This window comes from Triturus cristatus, chromosome 7, assembly GCF_964204655.1.
Source record: "Triturus cristatus chromosome 7, aTriCri1.1, whole genome shotgun sequence".
Classification (NCBI taxonomy): domain Eukaryota; kingdom Metazoa; phylum Chordata; class Amphibia; order Caudata; family Salamandridae; genus Triturus; species Triturus cristatus.
This window is the reverse complement of record NC_140590.1, coordinates 612899894-612923923: the sequence shown is the minus strand read 5'-3', so window position 1 is coordinate 612923923 and position 24030 is coordinate 612899894. Positions and strand designations below refer to the sequence as shown.

General features: G+C 41.2%; 1 protein-coding gene across 1 annotated transcript in view; it reads right to left on the bottom strand.

Annotated features, from left to right (window-relative positions):
- The window catches only part of DGKE (diacylglycerol kinase epsilon), a 151940-nt gene that overhangs the window by 94980 nt on the left and 32930 nt on the right, over positions 1–24030 (bottom strand). Inside the window, exons 2-5 of the mRNA XM_085617181.1 lie at positions 23543–23702; positions 9158–9277; positions 3829–3972; positions 558–715 (exon numbers count right to left, since the gene is read on the bottom strand). Of these exons, the coding sequence (XP_085473307.1) occupies positions 558–715; positions 3829–3972; positions 9158–9277; positions 23543–23702 (582 nt within the window). The remainder of the gene's footprint in view (positions 1–557; positions 716–3828; positions 3973–9157; positions 9278–23542; positions 23703–24030) is intronic.

Genomic DNA, 24030 nt, shown 5'->3' with positions numbered 1-24030 from the left:
CCAGATACTCGCGGTTGGAGCTTTGATCTTTTAGCCGGTAGATGTTGTTTTACATAACTTTAGTTCTAATGATTGGATTTAATTCATTTCTGTGTCATTTTATTTATTACATTTGTCTCTATTTTCCTAAATTGGTGTGGGATTGAAGTTGTGCTGTGTTTTCACTTGATTACTGTTTGTTTGCTGCATAAATACTTTACAATTTGCCTCTAAGTTGAGCCTCGCTGCTTTTGAGCCAAGGGACTAGAGGTTTAAGCACAGGTTAATTAGTGACTTTTGATGTTCACCCTAACAAGGATTGTGATTGTTGCCTGAATGGGGCTTCCACCTCACCCCAAGCCCATAACCCACATTATTACACATGCACTCAGAATTGAGACTACAAATATACTTCACTAGGTCCACCAACAGATTTCACAACTTAAAAAAATTTCATGTTAGCCAAGCTATACACATCTTGGGTGAAATACCTCAAAACATAAAAAGCTCCAGATCAGTAAGCATGATCCAGTGCACAAAATTACAATTCTCTAATACATACATAATGTTCTGCTTACCGGTCGAGTTTTATTGGCTCTGCTTCCATTACATTTCTCAATATTTGCTCCACTGGAACATCTCCAGCATAACCTGGTCCCCATCCTAGAGTATTAGACAGATCATTGCCTGTACCCAGAGGTAAGATTGAAACAAGTGGAATGTAGTTTTCTTGACCCTGTGAAATTATAGAAGAACTGCATTTGTTTTGTTTTCCTTGGTAATACAGTTTGTGAGCTAAACTTCAAGAATTGTAGATTGTATGATTAAGGCACATCACAATACTGAATGCCGTAAAGCTGTTCTGTAGTGCAATGTTCTAACTGTACAACATCAAATGTCAATATTCTAACCTGAAATGTTTGGTATTTTATTGTTTCTTCCCGGCAAAGATTATTAACGTTTATGTTTAAAAGTATTTAGAACAAGAACTCAGATATGCTTTGGCTAGGAGGGTGATGATCATTATGACATTCAGCTTTCGAATTCAACTTGGGAGGCAGAACTTTCTGGCAATTATTATGATATTGCCCAGGAGAATTTTCATTGATATATATTAAAAAAGCAATAGTGCAGATCAGAGAAAATTAAGAAATTTCATAAAAACACACTTATCTAGGAGCTGGGGGACAACTCAAGGAAGGTGATGGGACACATTGCACACCTGTGAAATGCAGAACAGGAATGGTATACTGGATAGTGGGAGTGACTGTCAGGACAGCATCTATTATTTTTTATATATTTTGGGTCAGGAGGATTGAATTTAAGAGAGGGTGTAGTGGGGGGTGTCAGGACGCCAGTTTCTTCGAAATGTAGCTTCAAATGGAGTGGTAAATGTACAGGGTGGCGAGGATGGGTGGCAGGACACCAAGAAAGTGTTTTTTAGTAATGGACTGGAGAGGTACTGCTGAGGCTGTTGTGAGAGGAGTCAGGAAGCGAGGCATTTTTGTGAGGCTAGGAGTATGATGGTCAGGGGTTGGTTAGAGTGTATGGCAGGACACAAGGTATAAGGCAGGGGGCTTAAGCAGGTTAGGTCATGTTGTTCATGGCTCCCCAACTCCTTTACCTCTGCATTGTTGTTGCAAGAAGGGGTGGATGATTTGCATGGGCCAAACAGAAACCCTATGGGATCCTAAGTAAGTAGTGTAAACAAAGAAACTTTATTAAATTAGGCAGTCCAGCCACAAACCCGATTGACCAAAGACATTTTTTGTTTTTATATGTTTGTGAGTGTTTAATTACAAGTAAAATTTACCTCTGGCAGCACACAGACATGATTCTAGCATATAATGAAATGTTTGTAATGACAGTGTAGCTCAAACCAGAGCCAATAAAGTTTCTATTTTTTTAAAAACCTCAGCAATATAATATGCATGCCACTTGTGCATCATAAAGGATAACAATTGAATACTGAAGTGATTCTTGAAATATCTGAAGAGCAACAAAAGCTTGTAGAAATCAACTGGCCATACTTTGTAACTCACAATCCAATAATACACACAGATCATAATAAATATGATACATCTTTGGCCCTGATTAGGAATATAAATGCTATTTGCTGATTAATAATGTTACCACAGGGTATGTTATTTTTATGGTGTGATAAATAGCACCTATTACGAGACTGATGTGACTAACAAGGGGAGGTTGGTGTTTAAATCACCATAATCTGTATGACATCGTAAAATTAGATATTTAACACATCTGATAATTATCTGATGCGTTAAATAAAACTAAACTTGTAAGTCTGACCCATGCGTAAACAGGAGTTTATGCACAGGTCGGAGTTAACCGACCCTCTCGTAAGAGGCCATTCTTTTGTGAATAAGTGCCCAATAAAGTTGGTGAAGATTACAAGACTCATCGGTGAATTGTTTAATTTCCTAGTTGCAGCATTTAGTATATGCTAAAGTCTGGTGATATTATCTTTAAAAACCTTAATAGGATGAAACTCCTGCCAAGTTTCAACAAAAGATTGATAACAGAATGATTTACCACAATAGTCTTTGTAAAAGATACAAAAGAGAATACATTTCTGAGAACTCTTACATTTTTCTAAACAAGTTACGGATGTTGCTTGAAGTACAGATCAGAACAGCATGAGTTCCAGGGCTTTTCACTACCTGGGAAGGCTGTGAACAATCCCCTACCATGAACTAACATTCTGGTTACTTGATGATGTTTTAATATGAGCATGATTTCTATTTTCAAAGGATTGAGTTTGGGCTGTAAAAATCAGGTTTCAAGTTAAAATAATTCAACAGAATATAGACATTAAAATTTACAAGAATGATTAAAACAATAAAAAGTGTCTGGAAATGAACAATAAATTCATCAAACCAAGTAAAATAAATGGCTCCAGGAGAGGAGTAAGAGTAAATGAACTGTATCTCTACCATCAAAGTTGGGAAAAGCATACACATTTTGAACTTCATAAAGTTGCAAAAAATGTCTACTTTGCCTTAACTTAGGAGCAAACATTTCCAGCTAGAAGTGGAATTGTATCTGAGAACTTTGGACCAACATTCTTCAGCTAAAAACAATTTTTGCATTACTTTGTAAAGTTGATTAAGGTAGCAAAGTTTTTCAATACATTCCAAAATTAAAGTAAACAAAATTATCCAACTTGTGTGGTTGATGTTGAATTCTTTCCCATTGCCCCCCATTATGGAAAATTAGTACCAATCCTGGTGGAGGGCAATTTTATCCAGGTAGCACTAAATGTGAATGGAATTAGGACTAGAGAAGGCCTTCCATCACCACCTGCCCAAGCAGAGAAATGTGTTTTCTAGCCCATTTGCAAGGACAAATCATTGTTGCCAGGGTTCAAGCAGACTGCTGAGTGCTAGAGGATTGTGCTGTTTGGTGCCCTTTCTCAGTGGGGATCCTATCTGTGGGCCTCCTCTTTGGGATCAGTAGGTTAAATGGAATAAGCAGGTTATATTGGCAGAATATCGTCTCTGAGTACATAAGAAAGAATAAAACAGTAAAATACTGGACTAATTCTGGGCAGCGTTTGCCCATTCACCAAAATGAACCACACAGCCAGTCAGGGAAGCGGACAGGCTCACTTACATTATGCATTTTACCAGTCAAATGAGTCCTGACCAGCACAAGGGAATGCTGCTACTGACAGGATCTATGTTTAGCTAATGTGGAGTTTCACCAACAGGACTTCTCGGGTTTGCCCTGAATATTGTTTGCCCGTTTTTTCCTTGCTTATTTGAGTGAGCTAAAGGAACCTCAATGCCACATAATAAATAGACACATAAATACAATGTACATCATTACCTTTAGCTTAATTTCATCAATGGCATTAAGAACCCAGCCCACTGTGCCATCTCCACCGCAAACAAGTACTCGAGCTGATCTTTCAGGCAACAAGGTGCAAAGCTCCAGAGCTTTGTTAGGTGAAATTTTATTTAAGTCAAAAACCTACACAAAGGGAGAGGAAATCATATGGTAATCAGCAAAGTATATGGTCGTTAACCTTCAAGCATTCATTCATTTAAACAAAAACACTATCCCTTCATGAAGCCAGATCTACCTTTTGCCAATAATTTACTGCCACAGCAATAATTATTGGCCAGAGGGCTGACACCAGTTTTAAAGACAGACTCAAATGTTACACAAATTCATGCTTTAAGAAATGAATTCATTTAGAATCCATTCATCAACTAATTAGTTCCAATTCATCAGTCAGGTTTTTGAGAAGCACGCAGTTTGCAAAGTGAGAGTCTTTCTGAACAGTCCAGACATTTTGAAAACACGCCACTCAGGATCATATTCAATAATCCAAAGGATCTTGTGCAATCCCAGGTTTACTTTCCTTAATACGTTTCTCAGATATTCCATATCTTAGTGCACTTCTGTATAAGAGGAAGGTGCCACTATAATTATACCATGGCCTTTCAGTGGCTAGAACATTGCAACAGAGGCATGCCACATCACATGGTGGCTAGAAGTTTGTGGGATTAATCACCATTTATTTTTCAGTACCTCATTAGATCAATGTGTATGAAATAAATGTTATGTGCTTTTATTTAAGCAACGTTTTGATACCTTCTAGTCTTATTTGTAGTCCAGCCTGAAAAGACAAAACTCATGATACCGTAAGTAGGAAATGATGTTTGGGTAAGTTTCAAAACATCTTTTGTTCATTGGCTAGTAATGTTGTTAGCCTCCGTTATCTGTCAGCTTGTCTTTTTAAAGCTTTAGTGTTTTTTCTTAAAAAGACTTAAAACTAGGAAATTAACAATTTATAACTTAATATCGGTTAATATTGATAGTCTAGGTCTGCATTCTTACAAGTATTTAATTGCTCCCATTTTGTGTTGTACAGTGACATTACAGAGATACTATTCTCTCATCAAAAAGTAGTTGATTAACCTGGGAGTGTGCATTCTTAATACTGATGGCAGAATACTGATGGCACCTTATACTGAAGCCACAATATAGTTGGTTCCATCATAACGAAGTTTTGTATATCGATGGTTCATTTATTGTTTTTCTTCTTGTAACAATAATATTGAAGTTATAAATATATATTACATCCATATTGCGTTTTTTTATCTTGATTGTAGGAGATTTTTAATGTTAATAATCATTTGATTATTGTATTTCTTGTTTTTCGAAATGTTCTTTTATTTTCTTGACATTTTTCATGTTACTTGGGGAGGTGTTATTTTAATTTTTTTATGTTTTTTTTTTAAATAAAACTTGCAATTGTAATTTATTTTGAGATACTGGGTTTTGTAAAGTTTTTATTATAATTTTTTATCTATTTTTTATATTTTAATTTTTTACATCTTTAAACAATATACTTTGTAAAACAACGTTATTTATTATTCAGGATGATGGGTTTTATAGGAGCTTGTTTTGCCTAAACATTTGTTAATGAAAGGTTGATATTTTTGCTGTAACTATTCAGGACTGCAATCTAATCATGCACATAAACATGACTATTTGGTGTGGCAGTATAGCAGGACCCCTTCAATGCGTTGTCACATGGTACACTTGGAAAATACACAACACAAACTGTGGGGGGTTCGTACGGTACATTTTATCCCCATAGGGTACTTGATAAGAGCATTTAGTCAAATACAGGTGCTCCTAAATTTAGCAGATCAGGAAACTGAGGCACAGTGCAATTATATCAAGATACTTGCTCTTCAAGACCCCTCTCCATATGCATTAGGAAGACATCACATTATTCCATGGGCTATAGCATTTTGCAGAACACAGAAGGACAGTTATTAGCAGATCTGCACTGCTGCAGAGAGTAAGGTATCGGTCGAACTCTGCAGATCCCCTGTAAGCAAGGCTGGTTCCCGAATTGTGTGCAGCTAGAAAAAGGGCCTGTTCTCAAGTGTTTCCCAACCTCAGTTCCAGACTATGCCATTATGTCATGAAACCCACAATTACAAGGGCCTGGACTTCTTTTTGAAAGGAAGAGCCTGGGTAAAGACGAAAGGACATATTCACCAATGGGAACTCTCCACACAAGAAGGTACACTATCAGGAAAAATATAAAGAGGCCAGGAGTAGCCCCCCACTCCATTCAGCCCCACATTGGCTATACAAACCAGAACAAAGGGAGAGGCAGGGCGTGATAATGAGCTCCTTCAGTATAACTCAGGTAAACCCATAAAGAGAAACTGTGTAGGGCTTATAAGGGCATGCCTCAGCTTTGTGCAATTGGTGGAGGAGGAAGAGTATAATCGGGAATGCACTAGGGTCCAGGATTGTGTTTTTCTTATGTCCTGGTCAAGCTACTGGTGGAAACGCTTGGGCGAACAGGAGTAAAACCATGAACAAGGATTAACTCACCTTTCAAGAAGACTGGAAACCCCAGAACCTATTGTAGGTGTATATGGGTTTGTAATAATACCGTTTCAGAACTATACAGATCTGGAATATTTCTATAAAGTTCCCTCTATCATATACTTCTTGAATTGCTTACAGAGAGCAAGTGATTTTTTACATTCATTATAAGTGAGGGGATGGGAAACCCAGCGTAAGCCAGTACTTAAAATATAATCATTATAAATCTGCAATATAATTTCGGTTTACACAAAAAAGTAACAGATATATAGCCATACATTTTACAGCTCTGAGTTTGTTTCTGCAATATTATTAAAAAGTGTTTTTTTAAAGCAGAGAAGCATTAGGAGATGATAGCTGTACGGATGGTAATGCACTCACTAATGCAAATATTCCTATACTGAGCAGATATTCAATGATGACTGCAGGTACAGCTGAATTAATAACAAACTTTTGGAAAACCACATGTTCTGTTTGAGTTGATGACAAGATTGCCTTTTTGCCCTGACTGTTTCAAGTTTTTCAATCATTTGATATCGGTAAATAATTTGTTATTGCTGCCCAGCGATTGGACCATGAACTGATCCCCTGTAGACACCATGGAGATTTGGACGGCACCATACAGTTAGCCTTTATCCACACTTCACAGAGAATTAAAAGAGGAGTCTGGACAATAGATCTGTATACGATAATTGATTTCAGGTTTGGGTGCTAGTAAAACAAATCCTGCTCTATGCATTAGTTGGTCTTGTTTCCTCAAGATACTATGCACCATACTGTGCCTGCTGAAAAAAGTATTGAGATCTATAACGTTTTGCAGTACAAGATAAACTCTTATATAAATGTATAATACTTAGGTGGGTTAATATCACAGTAAAATTGAACTAGATGTTTAAAGCTAATTATATTCTCTAAAAGAAAATAATTATGCAAGGTTAGCCTATGTGGGACACGGTATGTCTCAGTTATGTCAGTTTGGTAAGTAAGTAAAAATTGTTTGCTTCCCTGCTTATTTGAAAATGTTTCTCTTGCACTCTCTGCTAAATACCTGCAAGAAAATGACATTAACAATGTGAAGCATTTTGGTTTATGAATTGGACGACTATCTGGTGTTAAATGGATATGCCTGTGCTAAATGTTCAGCTAAATTTATGGTTAAGAGTGCTCCATAATCAGAAGATCTTTAAATAGGCTTTTAAATCTTTTTTGAAACTATTGCTCTTTGATAAATAGTATAATTCTATTTTTGTAGGAAACTTCACATTATATATTTTTTGCAGCGGAGTGTTTTCCTGCAAACACACATTTTAACAGTCAATAGCTGTCATTTCTCATTCTCTTCTTTTCATTTGTAGCGGCTGGCAGGAGCACTAATTTTCTCCTTCTTTCAAATGCTGCTTGGTAGGGGCACTTGTTTAGAGAGCATCGGAAAGAAGGTGAAAACGAGTACCCATGCCAGTCGCTACAAGTAAAATGAGAAAAGTGAGAAATGAGCGTGACCGACACTTTACAGCTGCTCCCACCATGCTATAATGTGGAACATCATGCTCTACCGAAGCGCCTTAATGCATTGAGAATGTCGCCCTTTCTTTACCTTAAGGCTTGTTGACTTTGAAGCACAAAGGGCCTGATTTAAATATATACCACCAATATGAAAATGTGCCCAACTGATATAACTACTGACCGACCAACGGTTTGACAACGGAGCAGACTACTCTGTCTCCACCGTGTCCAATCTTCTTCGACAGCCCTAGGGAGTAAGGGCCGTGGAGGAAATAGCTATATGTCCTAATGGCGGACATGCAGTCATTTTCTACAGCTCCTTACCACCAGGTAAGACCTGGCAGAAAGGAACAGTAAAATCGTTATAATGCTCCCCCCGCCAGGGGAGCACACCCCCATTGCAAGGGGAGCATTATATTTTTTCTTTTCAAATTTTTGTTTCAGAAAAGAAGAATAAATACAGTTTGCTACAGGGCTGCATCCTTCCGATGCTGCCCTGTAGAAAAGAGTAAAATGTATTGACAGGAACCGCCGCAATGCCTTTTATAATTGACCGCCTGCTTGGCGAGGATTTACAAATTTGGTGGGTGGCCTTTCAGTCAGGGGGATGGAGTAAAACACTCTGGCCTCAAGGTGGAAAGTGGAACCACCCAATGTTATAAATATTGGGCACAAAGTATTTAAATACTGTGGGCCTGATTTATATATTGACAGAGAGGGTACTCTGTCGAAAAGGTGGCGGAGTTTCTTCCTCGTCAATATAGTCGTCCGCTCGCTAAATTTAATGGCGGGCGGACCATTAGTTCGGCCACGGTGGAGACTACTCTTTCCAGACCTGAATACACACCTTCCTAGCCCAGGCAGGTCCCATATGGCAAGTTACCATGGCACACTTTAAATTAAACTGCACTTGATTGGATATTGGATGCCCTCAGAATGTGTGGGGTTAACTTTGAATGAAATGAGTGGACAGCTGGGTGCAGACCAACTGCCACAGTAATAGAGAAAAAGCTGAAACATTTGGTTTATGGACTTCTGCATAGCTGTGTTAAGGAAGGCAAAGATTAGAGTCAGAATTATTGGCTGTCATCTGAGGGGTAAGGGACATAATCCCAGGACTGCCTCAACTACTTTGTTGCTGCTGGTAGATACAAGAATGTAGACACCGCTGCGAAAAGAGACTCAGACTTGCAAATTTGACAGTATAGATAATGCTTGTTGTGTACTTTATCCAAATCCAAGCGTGGCAGGTACCTGCACATAAAACTAGTCTAAGTGAGGAAATAACATTCACCTGAACCGGATTTAGTAGGCTTTTTAACTCGCCCAGCAAGCTTTCACCCATATTATTTCCACTCCGAGTATTTGCCAACACTATTAGTGGAGTCCAACGTGGTCCAAAGGCAGAAGAAAACTGTAAAAGAGAAAACATACAGAGATCGGCCTAAGTCAAGCGCATTGAAATATAGCACATTTCATCCACCACTGCAAGTATGCAAATCGCTCAAATCACATACGCACATTTTCCTCCCTAAAGTGTTCACCTCACGTCTAGCACATCTTGGACATTATCACCTGTGAAACGTACTCTTACGACTTGATTTCAAAGTGCATACAGGTTAAAGTTGCCTAACATACAGCACAAATAAGTAACTTGAGTGTAAGCAAAAAGTCAGCAAGTACATGAAGACATTCTGATCACTTGGAAGAATAGTCAGATGTCCTAATTTCCACAAGTAAACTAGTAGTGTTTGATTAGGAGCCTCTGTATGAATGTATTTTTCCTACTTTTTCTAGAAAGCTATGCAAGGCGTCAGTTTCCGGGCATATTATTGGGAATGTCATGTGACTTTGCCTTCGGAGTCTCACTGCCGCTGTATGGGGCTCTCCATAGCTGAGAACTCCACACAGGGTAACAGAATTCCGGTTTGAATGCATATATATATATTTTTTTTTTAAGAAAACATTTTTTTTCTATGCTGGGAAAATATTTTTCCCCAGAGAGAAAGCCCTTCTCCTATATTCCAAGCAAATCTGGGGGAGATCCATTTCCTTTCATACCTTGTAAGGGGATTTATGCCAGTTCTAGGCCGGAGTTAATCTTCCGACCCTTTCAAGTGTGGAAACTGGATGGATTGGAGTTTGGGAATACCCACAAACATACAGGAGTACCAACACTTCCAAGACAAACCTTGGTACGCCCATTTTAACACCCCTTGGGTATGGAGATCTCTGCACCCGTAAATGCGTTTACACCTGCCCAATATGGTGATTTAAAACAGTAGCAAGGGAACTTTAGTTTTACTTCTTCAGGGCCTGTTCCCGTTTCAAACATAGACATAATCTTATCTTTACTGTGTAAACTGATCCACTAGGTCTTTCGCCATTTCTATAATGAAAAAATCATTCGTGATAAAAAAAAAAAATATATATATAACACATTAGCATTAGTGACATTTTAAACCTAATTCATGCCAATATGCTGCTTGTGCACGTACGGCATCATTATTTTTGGGTCACTAGTAGTCAATTGAAACATGTCATATCTTCTAAATTGCATGAATCAGCAAGGTAGTCACAACCACAATCTCATGGCAGCTGGCTTTCCATCTCGGAGCAAATAGGTTTCTCAGGAATTTTCACCAAGTCTTCTAAAATTGAACACTCAGCTTGATCTCTGTACGGTGTCTGACAACATGGACCACAAACATCATTCTGCACCATCTCAAAGCCCAATGATACACAAGATTACAGTATAGCTGCATCCTCAAAGTAAAACTGCCCCAATGTATGTCACACTTCATCAAACACTTGATGTCGGACAGATCTGCCCTAAGGCTGGCTCTCTTCATTACATGGCCCTTCTGATGCTCCTGTTTGGCAAATACCTACTCCGCTACCAGAGGCCTAATTAACATAGGAAGGCCGAGCCATGCTTTACACCAGTGTTTACCTAAATGGCATTTAACCAGTGCAGACAAAGTGTGTGTGCATTGGCAAACTCAGCAGGTGCTTGCTGTGAAACATTTGCAGTGTCACATTATCTATGGTGTAATGTGGAGATAGGATCAGTTCTCATAGTAAAATGCTTTTGTAAAAAGTAGACAATCTCCAAATGTGAGGGAGACTGCCTTCTACCACAGGGAACTGTGCAGGAATCACAAAAATGTCAATGGTCTCTAGTTCAAAAGGGAATTGAATTTAGCATATTGTTTCAGCTAAACAGTGTAGCTAGAGAAAATATACAAAAGCGAGACTACTCCAAAATTTAAAACTCTCTATTAGTAATACCTGGCTAGTTTGATAGAAGTATGGGCAGTGAAGATTCTTGGAGTACATTCCTTTATGCGGAAAAGAGAGATGTTCACTTCAAAGTCATCCTGAAAAAGAAATCCTGTTCGCACTGATGCATGCATCCATGGCCTGCCTCCCCTCCTCTACCCCCCACCCCACAGGTCACGCCCAGCTCTATATTTATTTAGGTCTACATTAGTAAATTCAGATGAGCTACCCAAGATAATCTGCATTATATGTGAATAACTGAGCCAGGCACAGCTCAGAGAGGCTGCATTCAATTATATTAATTCTGCAATACCCCTTCAACTGCCACATAAACTTCCTGCAGAGGACAAAGGGGCTCATGCAAGGATGGGTTACCAGAGAGAGGTGAAAGAGACAGAAGAGGACATGGCAGTGACAGAGTGATTGGTAGTGGGTAGGTAAGTTTGGATGGAGTGACCTGCAACAGGGTGAGGAGAAGGTTTGTTGTTTTGGGACGGAAGAGATGGGGGGCTGACTTGCATAGCAGGGTGAAAAGAGATATAATCACTAAAGTAGGATGTTGCTCTATGACCCTGTGGCCACCATGCAAACTGGCCAGTCCCTCACACACTGAACTGTGAATACGTCAGGGACAGGAAGCGGTCCAAGCGGAGAACACACACACATGGACTGAAAGCAAAAATAGCCCAGTGATGTCAAAAAGGAGCAGAAAGGAAATTAACTGAGAAGCTCATTGTGTCATAACTTCTTCCATGTGATTTCTTGTTGTGTTCGGAGAAAGGATAACTAGCAATGAGGTCAGCATGGACTTCCTGTGGCAAGTAATTATCGATCTAGAAAATGCTAGGTGAGCCTAGAAGTCACAGCCAGGTACCAGGTTGTGAAGCTGCTGATGTGTGTTGCATACACCCCGAAGCTGTTGCACCTCCTAAAACAGACCATCCCTCAATGCAGCCAGAAGCTGGTATTGCATGTGAGGCAGCCTAACAATATCCACTATAGTTGTTGCAGGTCTTGAAAGTAAGAGTGTGGTGCACGTTCTTCGAAGAATCCCTGCATCCCTGAGTAAAGCTTCAATCTCACACTAAATCTAGCAAAATCACACAGCCATCCAAAGGCCAGGCAACAAATTCTGCTGATAGAAAAGAAAAAAACAAGATCATCAATGTGAGATTTTGTGACACTTCAGGGCCATAGGCTTGCCCTGGGACAGCCATTACAGGGCCAGGCCAATACGGTCTTATGAGAATAAACACTGTGCAGTCAATAGCAGTATTAGACCCAGCGGTTTCCGGTTGGCTGAGATGCATCGAAGGCAGTCAGAATCCACCATTCCAGATAGAATGAGTACGATACACATGTCCCAAAACCTGTGCTCACCCTTGGGTAACTTGGCACCGAGCAGTCAGGCTTATCCTCAGGGCCTAAGTGTAAAGTATTGTCACAACACCACCCTCGCAACACACTGCGTACGCCACAAAGACTCTTGTCTTTGCATTACACACATGCTGAAATCAAAATGAGATGCACATTGTAGAAACATTTTACGTAATATGCAATTGTCGAACTTCTCCATTAGCTGAAAGGTCAAGCAGTCACAGGTCTTCGACTATGCCTCATGACCCAGCCCCTCAGTCGCTCAACTACCCCAGCCAACATTACATGTTGCCCCTGCTGGCACCCCGTTGACTAGACAGTCGGAACCAACTAAAAAAGGAAAGAAACAGTTACTTAGTTTCATCCATCTGGATTAGACCTCCAAGCGCCTGGCGGCACCTCCACGAGTCCGGGATCACTATCCCCTATGTAGACAAAAGGGTGTGAACCAGAAAGCTGGTATGCTTCCAAGTCCGGAGAAATGTTTCCCCTCAGACAGAGGTACGAGCTGCTGTAGCTCCTGGCAGCCAGCTGTAGGTGTCCACAAGGCACGCCGAAACCCCTCAGGCCGCATCACGGTGTCCTCCACATTTAAGTACCTTGAGTTTGGGCCCAAGGAGAAGGAGCAAGCGACCTCGGATGGAGGCTGCGATGTCAGGCACTGCTGTCCTCCCAGTCTGGAGGTCAAAAACAGTCTCTGCTCCCAGCTCAGGTCCCGCAACATCCCTCGGACACCACACGCTCCAGAGTGAAAGCTAGCACAGGTCCCCTGGTTGCAAGCACTGGCCCCTCCAACTCTGTAAGCTTTCTCCACACTCCTCAAACTCGTCATGTCCCGGCACCTCAGGTGGCTGCTGATCTTTATGAGCACACTCCTCTGCACAGGTCCTTGTTACAACCAATGATCACTTCCATCCGTTTCGACAGCACCCAGTGTGGTCCTTACGATCTTGTGGAAACTGAGACTTCCTCTGTGACCGATCTGGAGGTCAAAGACAGACTCGGCTCCCAGCTCAGGTCCCCCAACATCCCTCGGACACCACATGCTCTGGAGTGAAAGCTAGCACAGGTCCCCTGGTTGCAAGCACTGGCCCCTCCAACTCTGCAAGCTTCCCCCACACTCCTCAAACTCGTCATGTCCCGGAACCTCAGGTGGCTGCTGATCTTTATGAGCACACTCTTCTGCCAGGTCTTTGTCCCAACCAAAGAGCACTTCCATCCGTTTCCACAGCACCCTGTGTGGTCCTTATGTTCTTGTGGAAATGGAGAGATCCTTTGTGTCCTTGGGATCTCGTGGACAGGAGGCCAGCCAACTGGCCCTTGGAGAGTACTTAGGGACGATGCCATGAGAGTTACCACTTAGCTGCAGGCCAGCAACGTCAAAGCATAATCAACCAAGTGATGGTCCCCTTCCTGGAGCATAACAAGCCCCAGGCCATCAGGAGTAGTTCCTCCTGCCCAAATGATTCTTCGTGACGATGTCCCAGCGTCAAACCAACATAGTATGGTTCGAAATCCAAAAGCGTCTCTACTTTCAGAGGCCAGAGCCCGAGTATTATACCCACATTGGGCTTCGAAGATATGATCAGCTTAAATGGCCACCTTTGAAATGCACAGGCCCTCTCTAAGGGCCTCATGTAGGTAAATAAATTTTACCGGTTCTTAAATACCGAGCCGTACCGAATCGGTAAATTAGAATCGGTAAGTTATATGTAGGTAAAAATTCGGTAACAGTTACCGATTCGGTAACATTCGGTAATCACGAATCGGAATTCACCGAATCGGTAAATACCGAGGTGGTATTTACCGATTCGGAAAATACCGAGGTGGTATTTAGCGATTCGGAAAATACCGAGGATACTACCACCTTCCCTTAACTAAGTAGCTAATATCATAATTATGCTATAATAGAAGGTCTCTTAGGCTTGAATAGGGGACCCCATACCTCAAAAATCAGCTTAGTGAAATCACATCACAGGAGCATCAGGAGCCTTCTCGCAGGAAGGCTCGTCTTCGGTCTGAATAATAAACATGATGTCTGTGATATGAAAAGCACCAACTCTCAGGTATTTGCAGCTGCGCGTGTGTCATGGCTAAATAGTGGGTCGAACAACCTAGAGTGGAAAACATGCATTGTGTAAAATTCCAGACTGTGTTTCACAGCATGTACAGACCAAGGTCGCTGCGCAGAGCTTGGGATGGTAACAACAGATTGCACTCGTCTGAAGGAAGTCTCGAGTCAGCAGTTTATTCAAGAAAGAACATGTAAACGCAGTGTCGTGTGCAAAGACAAAAAGATGGCTACATAACATTCAACGTGGTTATGCTAACTGAACAATGTATGTTCGTATTCAGGGAGAACTCACTACACGCCCCCTTGAGCGAAGCAATATTTAATAGGCAAGAAAAGAGAGAACGCAGAGTTCAGTTTCGTCAGAGCAGAACAAGGCGTAACCAATGCAGCGCCAAAGTCCTAAAGTCCAATTAATTGCAGCATAAAATTCCAAAAAACACAATGCAAGTATAGTAAAAAACTCAAGCCGACCATCAGGAAGAGAAAAAAGAGAAATAAAAGAAATAAATGTTGCGCCAGGGTGCTGTCCAGTAGCACAGACGCATTGGACGACAATCCAGTTAATCCATGAATGTATAGGCAGCATATGTGGCCACGGCTTCCAACAAAAAATCGTTTGCAGGGCCACTAAAAGTCTCAGCCATCCAATTAAGTAAAGAAAAGGAACATACGTGTTCTCCAACCAACGGAGCCTCTAGCACAATCAGAGGGCACCCGGAATGTTCCTCCAAATAGCTCATAGACAAGAAGTCGTAGGCTGCCGCTGAGATGTCCCAATTACCCAGGATACCATGCGCCGCACCACACGCCATGATCCGGACACCAGAACAGGACAACTCGTGAGACACTAAGGGCCTCATCAGTCGATCGAAATCCGGCACCGGAGACACCATGTTGGTCAAGCACAAATCCAGAGGCCATTCAAAGGGACAATCCAGGCAGTGAAATACAGGTTGTACGCAGGTGAAGTAGGAATACCTGAAGGATAATCCATAAGCCAGGCTCAAAGTCGCCAATGGCAAAGTACCATAGAAGTCAAGCATCCTATCACGAAGAAGATGCAGACGGGACAGGTGCTCGTGTGGCACAGAAGGAGCAGCCATTCCGGAGTATGAAAAGGAAAAGCAGCACACCTGCCACTAGCGCCAGGAGCAGCGGGACACCTCCAAAGATGCTCGAGAAAAGTGAATGAACAAATGCCGGAATTACACCAAAAATAGTTTGGAAAGAGGTCACGAGACCCGAGCCCACATGTTTGAAAAAATGAGCCAGGCCGGTCGTGGACGAGGCATTGAAAATAGTTTGGATCAAAGAGCCGAAATGCAGGGGGAGGTCAGTATTCAGAGGCGCCTGTACCTCAGTGCGCGTATTAGCAACGTGAAGGACAAATGTTTCACGAGAGGAAGTCAAAGGCACCTCTTTGTGGGACAATAGCGCTCTATTCTGCTCAACTTGTTGAACTCTGCTTTCAAGGTTGGAATCGAAGGCCAGATGGAAACATCCAGCCGCACATGCGGGGGTGGAACAAGAACAGTATTGCAGCAGACAACTTTATGCGAGACAGTTATGTACGGGATTCCCACTCACATCCCGCAGCAAGCTTCATTATTCAAAAATTAAATGACTACCGTTTGCAAGCAGCGTGAAAGAAGGTGTAATCACAGGCACTGGGATACCTCGTAGGACGGACGCCAAATTCGGGGCTTGTACATTGCATGCGCCGTGTACTTGCATGTGCCTATTGTCTCATGTATGAATCCTAGAAGAGAGAGTGCTAAAGCTATTATCTATAACGGCTAAAGCCTTCTCCATGTTTGCTTGGTCAATAGCTCTCAATCTGGAAGCCGCCTCACTGTGCGACAACTTGCAGACTTCGTTGTAAATAGCATACGCCCACCTTTTGGTTCTGCCACCCACAGGACCATTCACAAAATCATTCAATTCGGTATGCACATTGATGGAGTGGGTGGACTTCCTGATCCTGTAGATGTGCTCTGTGTCAGCTGGTGGACAGATTGGGATGTGTGTACCATCAATGCAGCCAATTAAATGGGGGAACTGTGCCATGTGAGAAATGTCTGTTATTTTTTTTCTGCAGTGCAGCCTGTGTGTTGTGGAAGCTGATGTAGTGGTGCATTCTCTGCATCATGGCATCCAGGAAATTCCTGAAGGAACGGGACAGGCAACTCTGGGATACACCACCCACCGCAGCTGTCACCACCTGATAACTGCCGGATGCCAACAGATGTGGGCTGCAGAGCACCTGCACATGTGGGGGTATGGCGTGCGCCCTTCTTATTGGCTGGTCCAGGAGTGGGTGCAGGTCCCTGATTAAGTCCATGATGGTTTCGGGGTGTAGCCTGTACCTCTCATGTATCTCTGCATCAGTCAGCTGGAATAGTGTGATGCGCTGTCTGTAGATGCGTTCCTCCCGTCGCCAAACCCTCAGTCCTGCTGCCTGTAGACGTAGGCGCCTTGCAATGACGTACATAGCGGCTATGTTGTCCACGCTGTTGCATTTTGGGATTGCTTATCTGCACTGTTGATGGTTACCACCTGCTTTCAATCCGTGTTAATTACCGACTCTTATTTACCGATTTTCTTGGATTTCTTCATTACCGAGTGCTCCTACATGTCATTTTAATTTTTACCACTTCATATTTACCACTTCATATTTACCGATTCGTTAATTATGTATTCGGTAAATCTGAATCGGTATTTTGGAATTCGGTATATATGAATCGGTATTTACCGCCTCATATTTACCGAAAAGTGGTTTTTGGACTCCTACATCTCACTTGTCTGAATACCGGTCGGTAACGGCATATTTACCGGAAATCGGCCGTTACCGACCGGTATTTGGCTACCTACATGAGGCCCTAAATGTTATCCTATCAGCCATCCTACCCCGGGAGGTTTGCTCACTATTTTTAGTGCGGCCAAGACTCTGCCCCTTTGAATGCAGATGCCAATTCCACCCCACGTAGCCATCCCAGAAAGGTCCCTCAGAGTCAGAGGTCCACAGTTTCCCTTGAGTCCCTAGTTTATAGCCTTCTATCAGGAATGCACAGATGTGGCTGTCCCCCTAGCACCCAGATGTGATTTGATTTAATTTTTATTAACATTTTGATTTCATGCCAAACAAGGCAATACAAACCGTTTGTATACACACATAAATGAAATAAACATACCACTTAAAAAGAAACTCCAATCACCCTAAAATATATACATTGTACAGTAAATAAATATATTACTACTGAACCCTACCCACCCTCGTAAAATAAATTTTACAATCTACAAGTACTACTTTTTACCTGCTAGCTGATCAGTATTGAGAACACTAAAATCTATCCTGCTTCCCCTCCAAGCTGGAATACTCTACCTTAGACCCATTTTTGCGAAGCTACGGTATTAATCATATTTCTAAACAAGGTAAACATTGTCATGCAATTCACTTGTATGCAAAATAAAGCAGCAGTACTGCAAAATACAGTTTTTTTTTTACTGTACACGATTGGGCAAGCTAGGCATTGGGATTGCTCTTACGAGGTAAACCATTATCATTGTTCAAACTACAATTTCTTTTGTGCAAAATAAAGTGACCTTAATACAAAATACAATAATAATTATACAATTATTTTTATACAGTACATAATTGGGCAAGATAGGCATTGGGATTGTACGTACATTGTAAACAATAATTATTGTGTAAACTACAAATTCTTTTGTGCAAAATAGAGCGACAGCTGTGCAAAATACGGTTATAATTATACAGAATGCTAATAGGCAAGGTAGCTACTAATTTTAATCAAAATACCCTCTCTTTTAAAAGCGACATATAATACTTGTATTTGTGCAAAAAGAACAATTAAAACTATGGCCCTCAATGTACCCCTTCCATATCACTAATGTGGGGGATCACTCTGCTCAATTAACTGTTCATAAACAACAGATAGGAATTTCCCTACAGGACAGCATAAGGATATATTATCATATCTTAGAATTAATATCTTTATATCATTTGTACGGTGGACCTGTGTAATTCTAAAAGCCGATAACAGCAATTTTCTAATATTATCAAACATGAGCTGGCTATAAGTAAGTGGAAAAAAGGTTAATGATACATTTTGACAAAAGGGACACTTGACTATATTTGACCAGGTCTGTCTAGCCAGCTTCCATCTTATAAAGGCTGGAATCTGCCCCAACCTAACCTTCAAGCCCCACTTCCTTATATAAGGAGTGGGATAAAGGCTGAATATGTCCCTCATAACTTGATTCCTTTAAATGATAAAAATGATCTCTCTTACACACATCTTCTATGTCACTCCTCCAGGAGCCCTCTTTTACTAAAAGCTTTAATGTTTGTTTCTGCTGTACAACAGACAACCGTTGAAGTTCAACCCAGACTGCAACATCTAGGGATACCTTAATATCAAGGAGATTAGCATCCCAATTGTCAGCATAAGTCTCCTGCATACCAAATTTTATGATTTGGCTTAAGCTCTCCTCCGCTCTAAAGAGACCAAGCCAGTAATTAAGGAGGCGTTGTTTGTACCTAAATAGTACACTAGTGAGGCGCAGTTCTAGCTTCAGGGCACTATTTACATATCCTCTGGGTAGGCTAAGCCATTTCTAACAGACATTAACTTTTATGGTTTGCACCCTTCTCAAATATTTTACGGGCAGACCCATACAACAACAGACTAACGATTTTAGCATAGTATGTCTCTCTAAGCACTTCAATGGACTTATGGCCCAATACTGAGTCCATCCTATATCAAGCACCTATAATGGCCTTAACCCGCTACTCCTGGATGTCAATATGAGGTGTTAAGTTAAGGTTATATCTAAAGAGAAGACCAAGATAGCAATATTCCTTTACCTGTTCAACTGGGAAACCATGTAGCCACCACTTAAACCTTTCATTTGTACCCTCCTTTTCGAGAAGACCATTACTTTAGTCTTAGACATATTTATTTTCAATACTTAGCAAAAGCATCTAATAACCTCTGCAGGCCAACTGGCATAGGATCCAGCAAAACTGTATCATCTGCATAAAACATTACTGGAATGGCCTTGTTACCCAGTTTTAACAGAAATTATCTAACTAGATTTAATCCTACCATAGCACATTACTAGAATGGCCTGGTTACCTAGATTTGACGAAAAAGATCGAACTGGATTTAATCATGTCATGGCATTCGCAATATATGTATATATGTATCTGTATATATATGTATATATATGTATGTACATATATATATATATATTCACTTAAAAAAACCATAGGTTTCACACATGTTATAGTTAGCTGTACATTTCACTCGTAAAAAACCAATGAAATTCCACGTTATAGTTAGATCAGGTAACTATAACTTGCGCGCCCACAATAAACTGCTGATGACGTCACATAGTACATCACTCATGACATGGTCAGTGACATCAATGATGACATCTGAAATTACAGATTGTGGATTGCGGTCGCGCAAGTTATAGTTACCTGATCTAACTATAACGTGGAATTTCATTGGTTTTTTACGAGTGAAATGTACAGCTAACTATAACATGTGTGAAACCTATGGTTTTTTAAGTGAATTTGCAAGGTTTTGTAAATGATAATTCCTAACTATAACGTGTGTGAAACCTATGGTTTTTTCAGTGAATTTGTACGGTTTTTTAAATGCTAAGTTATGTATTTATTTTTTCTTTTTTTTTCTGGTTTTTCACTATGCGCACACCCTGCGCGCACCGTGTGCGCGCGGTGGGCGCTCGGGGCGCTTCGCGCACCGAGCACCCACATTTTTTTACGCAGTAACATTGTTTTTTTTCTCCCTTGTGGGTCCTTTAATTTATTTAATAAATGTGATTGTTACTTCTTTATTTATTTTTTTTTTATTTTTTTTGCCGTGCGCGTACGGTAAGCTTAACGTACGCGTACCCCGCGATTTTTTAAAAAAATTATTAAATTTATTTTTCGTACTTTTGGGTCTTTCTTGGACCCCCTGACAAACACTAGGGGGTCTGCAACTCTCTTCGTTGCCCCCGTTTCACGTTCCCCACCTTTGTTTCTCAGTGCGAGAGACAGAAAATGGCGGCCGACACTTCCTGATTTCGACCGATTCGAATGTTTACAGTCATGTAACCACCAATCAGAATTGAGCTCGCGCACGGCACCGTACGCGTACGGTAAGCTTACGGTAAGCGCAGGGAGCGCAATTACAGATATATATATTGATTTAAATGCTATTTTCTCAGGACCTACTGAATAGATTTACACCAGACCTACAAAAGGCACATCCTTGACCTGAGGACTACCTCTCTGCCAAATTTCAAGTAATTCTGTTCAGCCGTTCGGGCTGTAGCTGTGTCTAAAGGTCCTATGGAAAAATGCATGGGGAAAACGCGTTTTGGGACCCCCCTTTTTTCTCAGCCCCCGCTTGACGAATCCCCCCGAGACTTTCAGGGTAGGAGCGGAGCGTAGCGCCCCATTAGTTTTGAAAATGTCGCGAGGATTCGTCGACCGGCGCCAAAGTTATTCCAAATAGAATGTTGCGGATTTCCTATGGAAACACGGTCCTAACTATAACTATCTACTGGCGACTGCCAGTAGATAATATATGTGATTCGCCATTACAAACTCATCGATACCAAACATGATACTGCTACTATTCTGCTTGTAGGAAATATTGCTCAATAGCCTTTCCCTACATTCCCCCATGCTAATGCAATGTGTGAAGCAGACCCCATCATAAGGAACACACCACCCGGTGCCATTCATGACCCTTTTATGTATCGCATACGTGCACATGCCCTACTTCTTCTCAACACCGCACCCTGTCACCACCGAGAACACCAATATAGCAAGAGACATGCAGGACCTTGGCACTTAGCTTTTTAAATGCAAAGCCGAGTAACAGTAACCTGTGCACACAGGCCCCACCAGGGCAAACCTGTGGCACAATCGATGAGCTACCTCAGTGGATGACACAAACTGTGTTGCAGGCCCACGGAGGAGGATTAGAGATACATGGCCTGGGTATATGTCTTACACCTTGACAAAGGACTTCCAGCTAACTTGAATCAGCCAATCAAGTATACACAATCACCAGTATGTATATAACGAGCACAGTCCTTTGGCACTGAATGGCAGTGTCAAACAGGCTCACAGTCCTAAGGCTAGCATCCAGACCAGCAGAAAACTGGGAAGGAGAAGGCAAAAAGTCAAGGGGGAGCACCCTAGAAAGTACACTTTCCAACAAGCAGCAATTACCTGGGCACAAAAGCCAAGGAGAGGATAAAAAAGGGCCTATGGACATCAGAAAAGGACTACCACAAAGTCACTGGCTGGGAAGCTGATGTTGAGAAGGGATGTACACCTCCATCTTAGGCAGTGCCCCGCTCTTTGATTTCATTGGCTCTCAAACTCTGGGGGGCAGGTGAGAAAAGTGGATTTGTTGTTTGAATACTACTTGAGGGTAATTTGCAAAAGGAAGCTGATGAACAAGCCATGGATTTGGTACTTAATCCACTTGGGTTCAACAAGGACAACCACCTTAAAAGTATGTGTAAAGCTGGATGCTCGAGGGTGGAAAATGACCAGAGAGGTAGAAGATTGAGCCTACACGCCAGTTTAGGTTAATGGATGCTCAAAGTCATGATTCATCCACTGGATCCTCCCCAGACCAGGAAGGTGGAGAGTGCCTCTACCTCATAAGAGAAGCCAAAACTCCACAATGACAACAAGAACAACTACAATTGACAAAAAGGAAATAAAGAAGAATCTGTCCCTTGTCATACCAGTAGAGACCTAGGAGGCTACCTCTGTACTGGACAACTGAACCACTTGCAACATTTATGCATTTCATGGATACATTTGTATCAAGCACACCGGAGTGTAATAACACCCATACATTATATATTAGTAAACTGCTTTATTTTTAATATTCACAGAGCATTTATGAAGATCGCTTCTTAATGTTTCACATTATTAGTGTGTAATATCCTGACCATAGCTTTCCCCCATTCTCCCATGTGGAACCACATTGGCTTTTCAGATGTTGTCAAAAGGATCGTACAAAGATTAGATATGGTGTACCTAGACCTCATCAATTTGGGTAGCAATGTTTCAAATGGCTTTGTTCCTCTAGTCACTGCTTCTTTATTTGCCTCCTGCCCTCTGCCTCACCAAACACCCACTTCAACGCCTACATTTCTTGACTTTCCACGGATTGTTGGGACAGCCCAATAGGACCAGACTGGGTTAGACCTCGTGGGAACCCGGGAACTGTGCAGCCATTCTTAGTAAAGCCATGGTCATGCCCAAGTACTGTTCCTTAAGACAGCGGAAATTTCCACCTGTTTAGGAAGGTTAACTAATACCACGAACAGGAAGGAAGAGAATTTCTAGTAAGTAGGTAGATGTATTCATAAATAACACTTGTTTTCCTAAATCAGCATTTAGAACTGCAACTTAAGACTGAACCTGCTATTTACGGAGAAGAAACAAAAGGAAAACTTTGTACTTATGCATCACCCAACCCAGGATGGGTTATGTGCCACCCAGCACAGGTTTGTAACTAAAATGTGAACTGTGTTTCTAAAGCGGATGTCTTCCAATGTAACCACGTAAAATTAATGAGTGTTAGGCTAACATATCAGTTGCTTTAGTATTCGTTTGAGGTGTGACGAAGTTAAACCTGTCCTCGGTTCCTCTATCCTATAAAAAAAATACTGAGTCAGCAAAATAATAATAAACACTCAGCAATTATTCCAATCTGAGGTGACCCGAATGTCAATTAGTGTACCCGGCACATGATCACATATGGAATTCTTTTCAAAATCGCTTCATGTTACTATTTTTCCTCCAAGAATGACACACCGTGACTAAAGACCAAAACAATGGCAAATCATACACCAGCAATATTAAGTAACAGCAAAAGTTACCTTTTCATAATCTTTTCTCTCGTCTTTCTGTTTCTGGTTAATGGCGAACAAATAATTAGGTGGAATTATTAAGCTTCTGAACTCTCCCAAGTCACATTTCTCACTCTTTAGACCATTTTGCATGCAGTCATCGTGCACAGTCTGCTGGCACCAAATACACCTATATAGGGAAAAGATATACTTTGCTCAAATGTCCAATACAGAGGGGACTTTTTGACGTTTGTCCTTTCAAAGACTGAGAGAAAGGAAAAAGAACATATTCAGAATTAAATACAAAAAGAAAATCTGACACGTCTGTCGCTCTTCGACATTCTTCAACATTACACCACTAACTTGCAAGGACATAAACAGCACAATAACATTTTGTATAAAAGTGCCTAAACTGAGAGCCACGTCATTCAATCTTTAGTAGAGTGGAATGATGAAAACAAAAACAATTTTTGAAAACATGGTATTTCAGCAAGTGAAAGTGACTGTTGTAAGTGAGC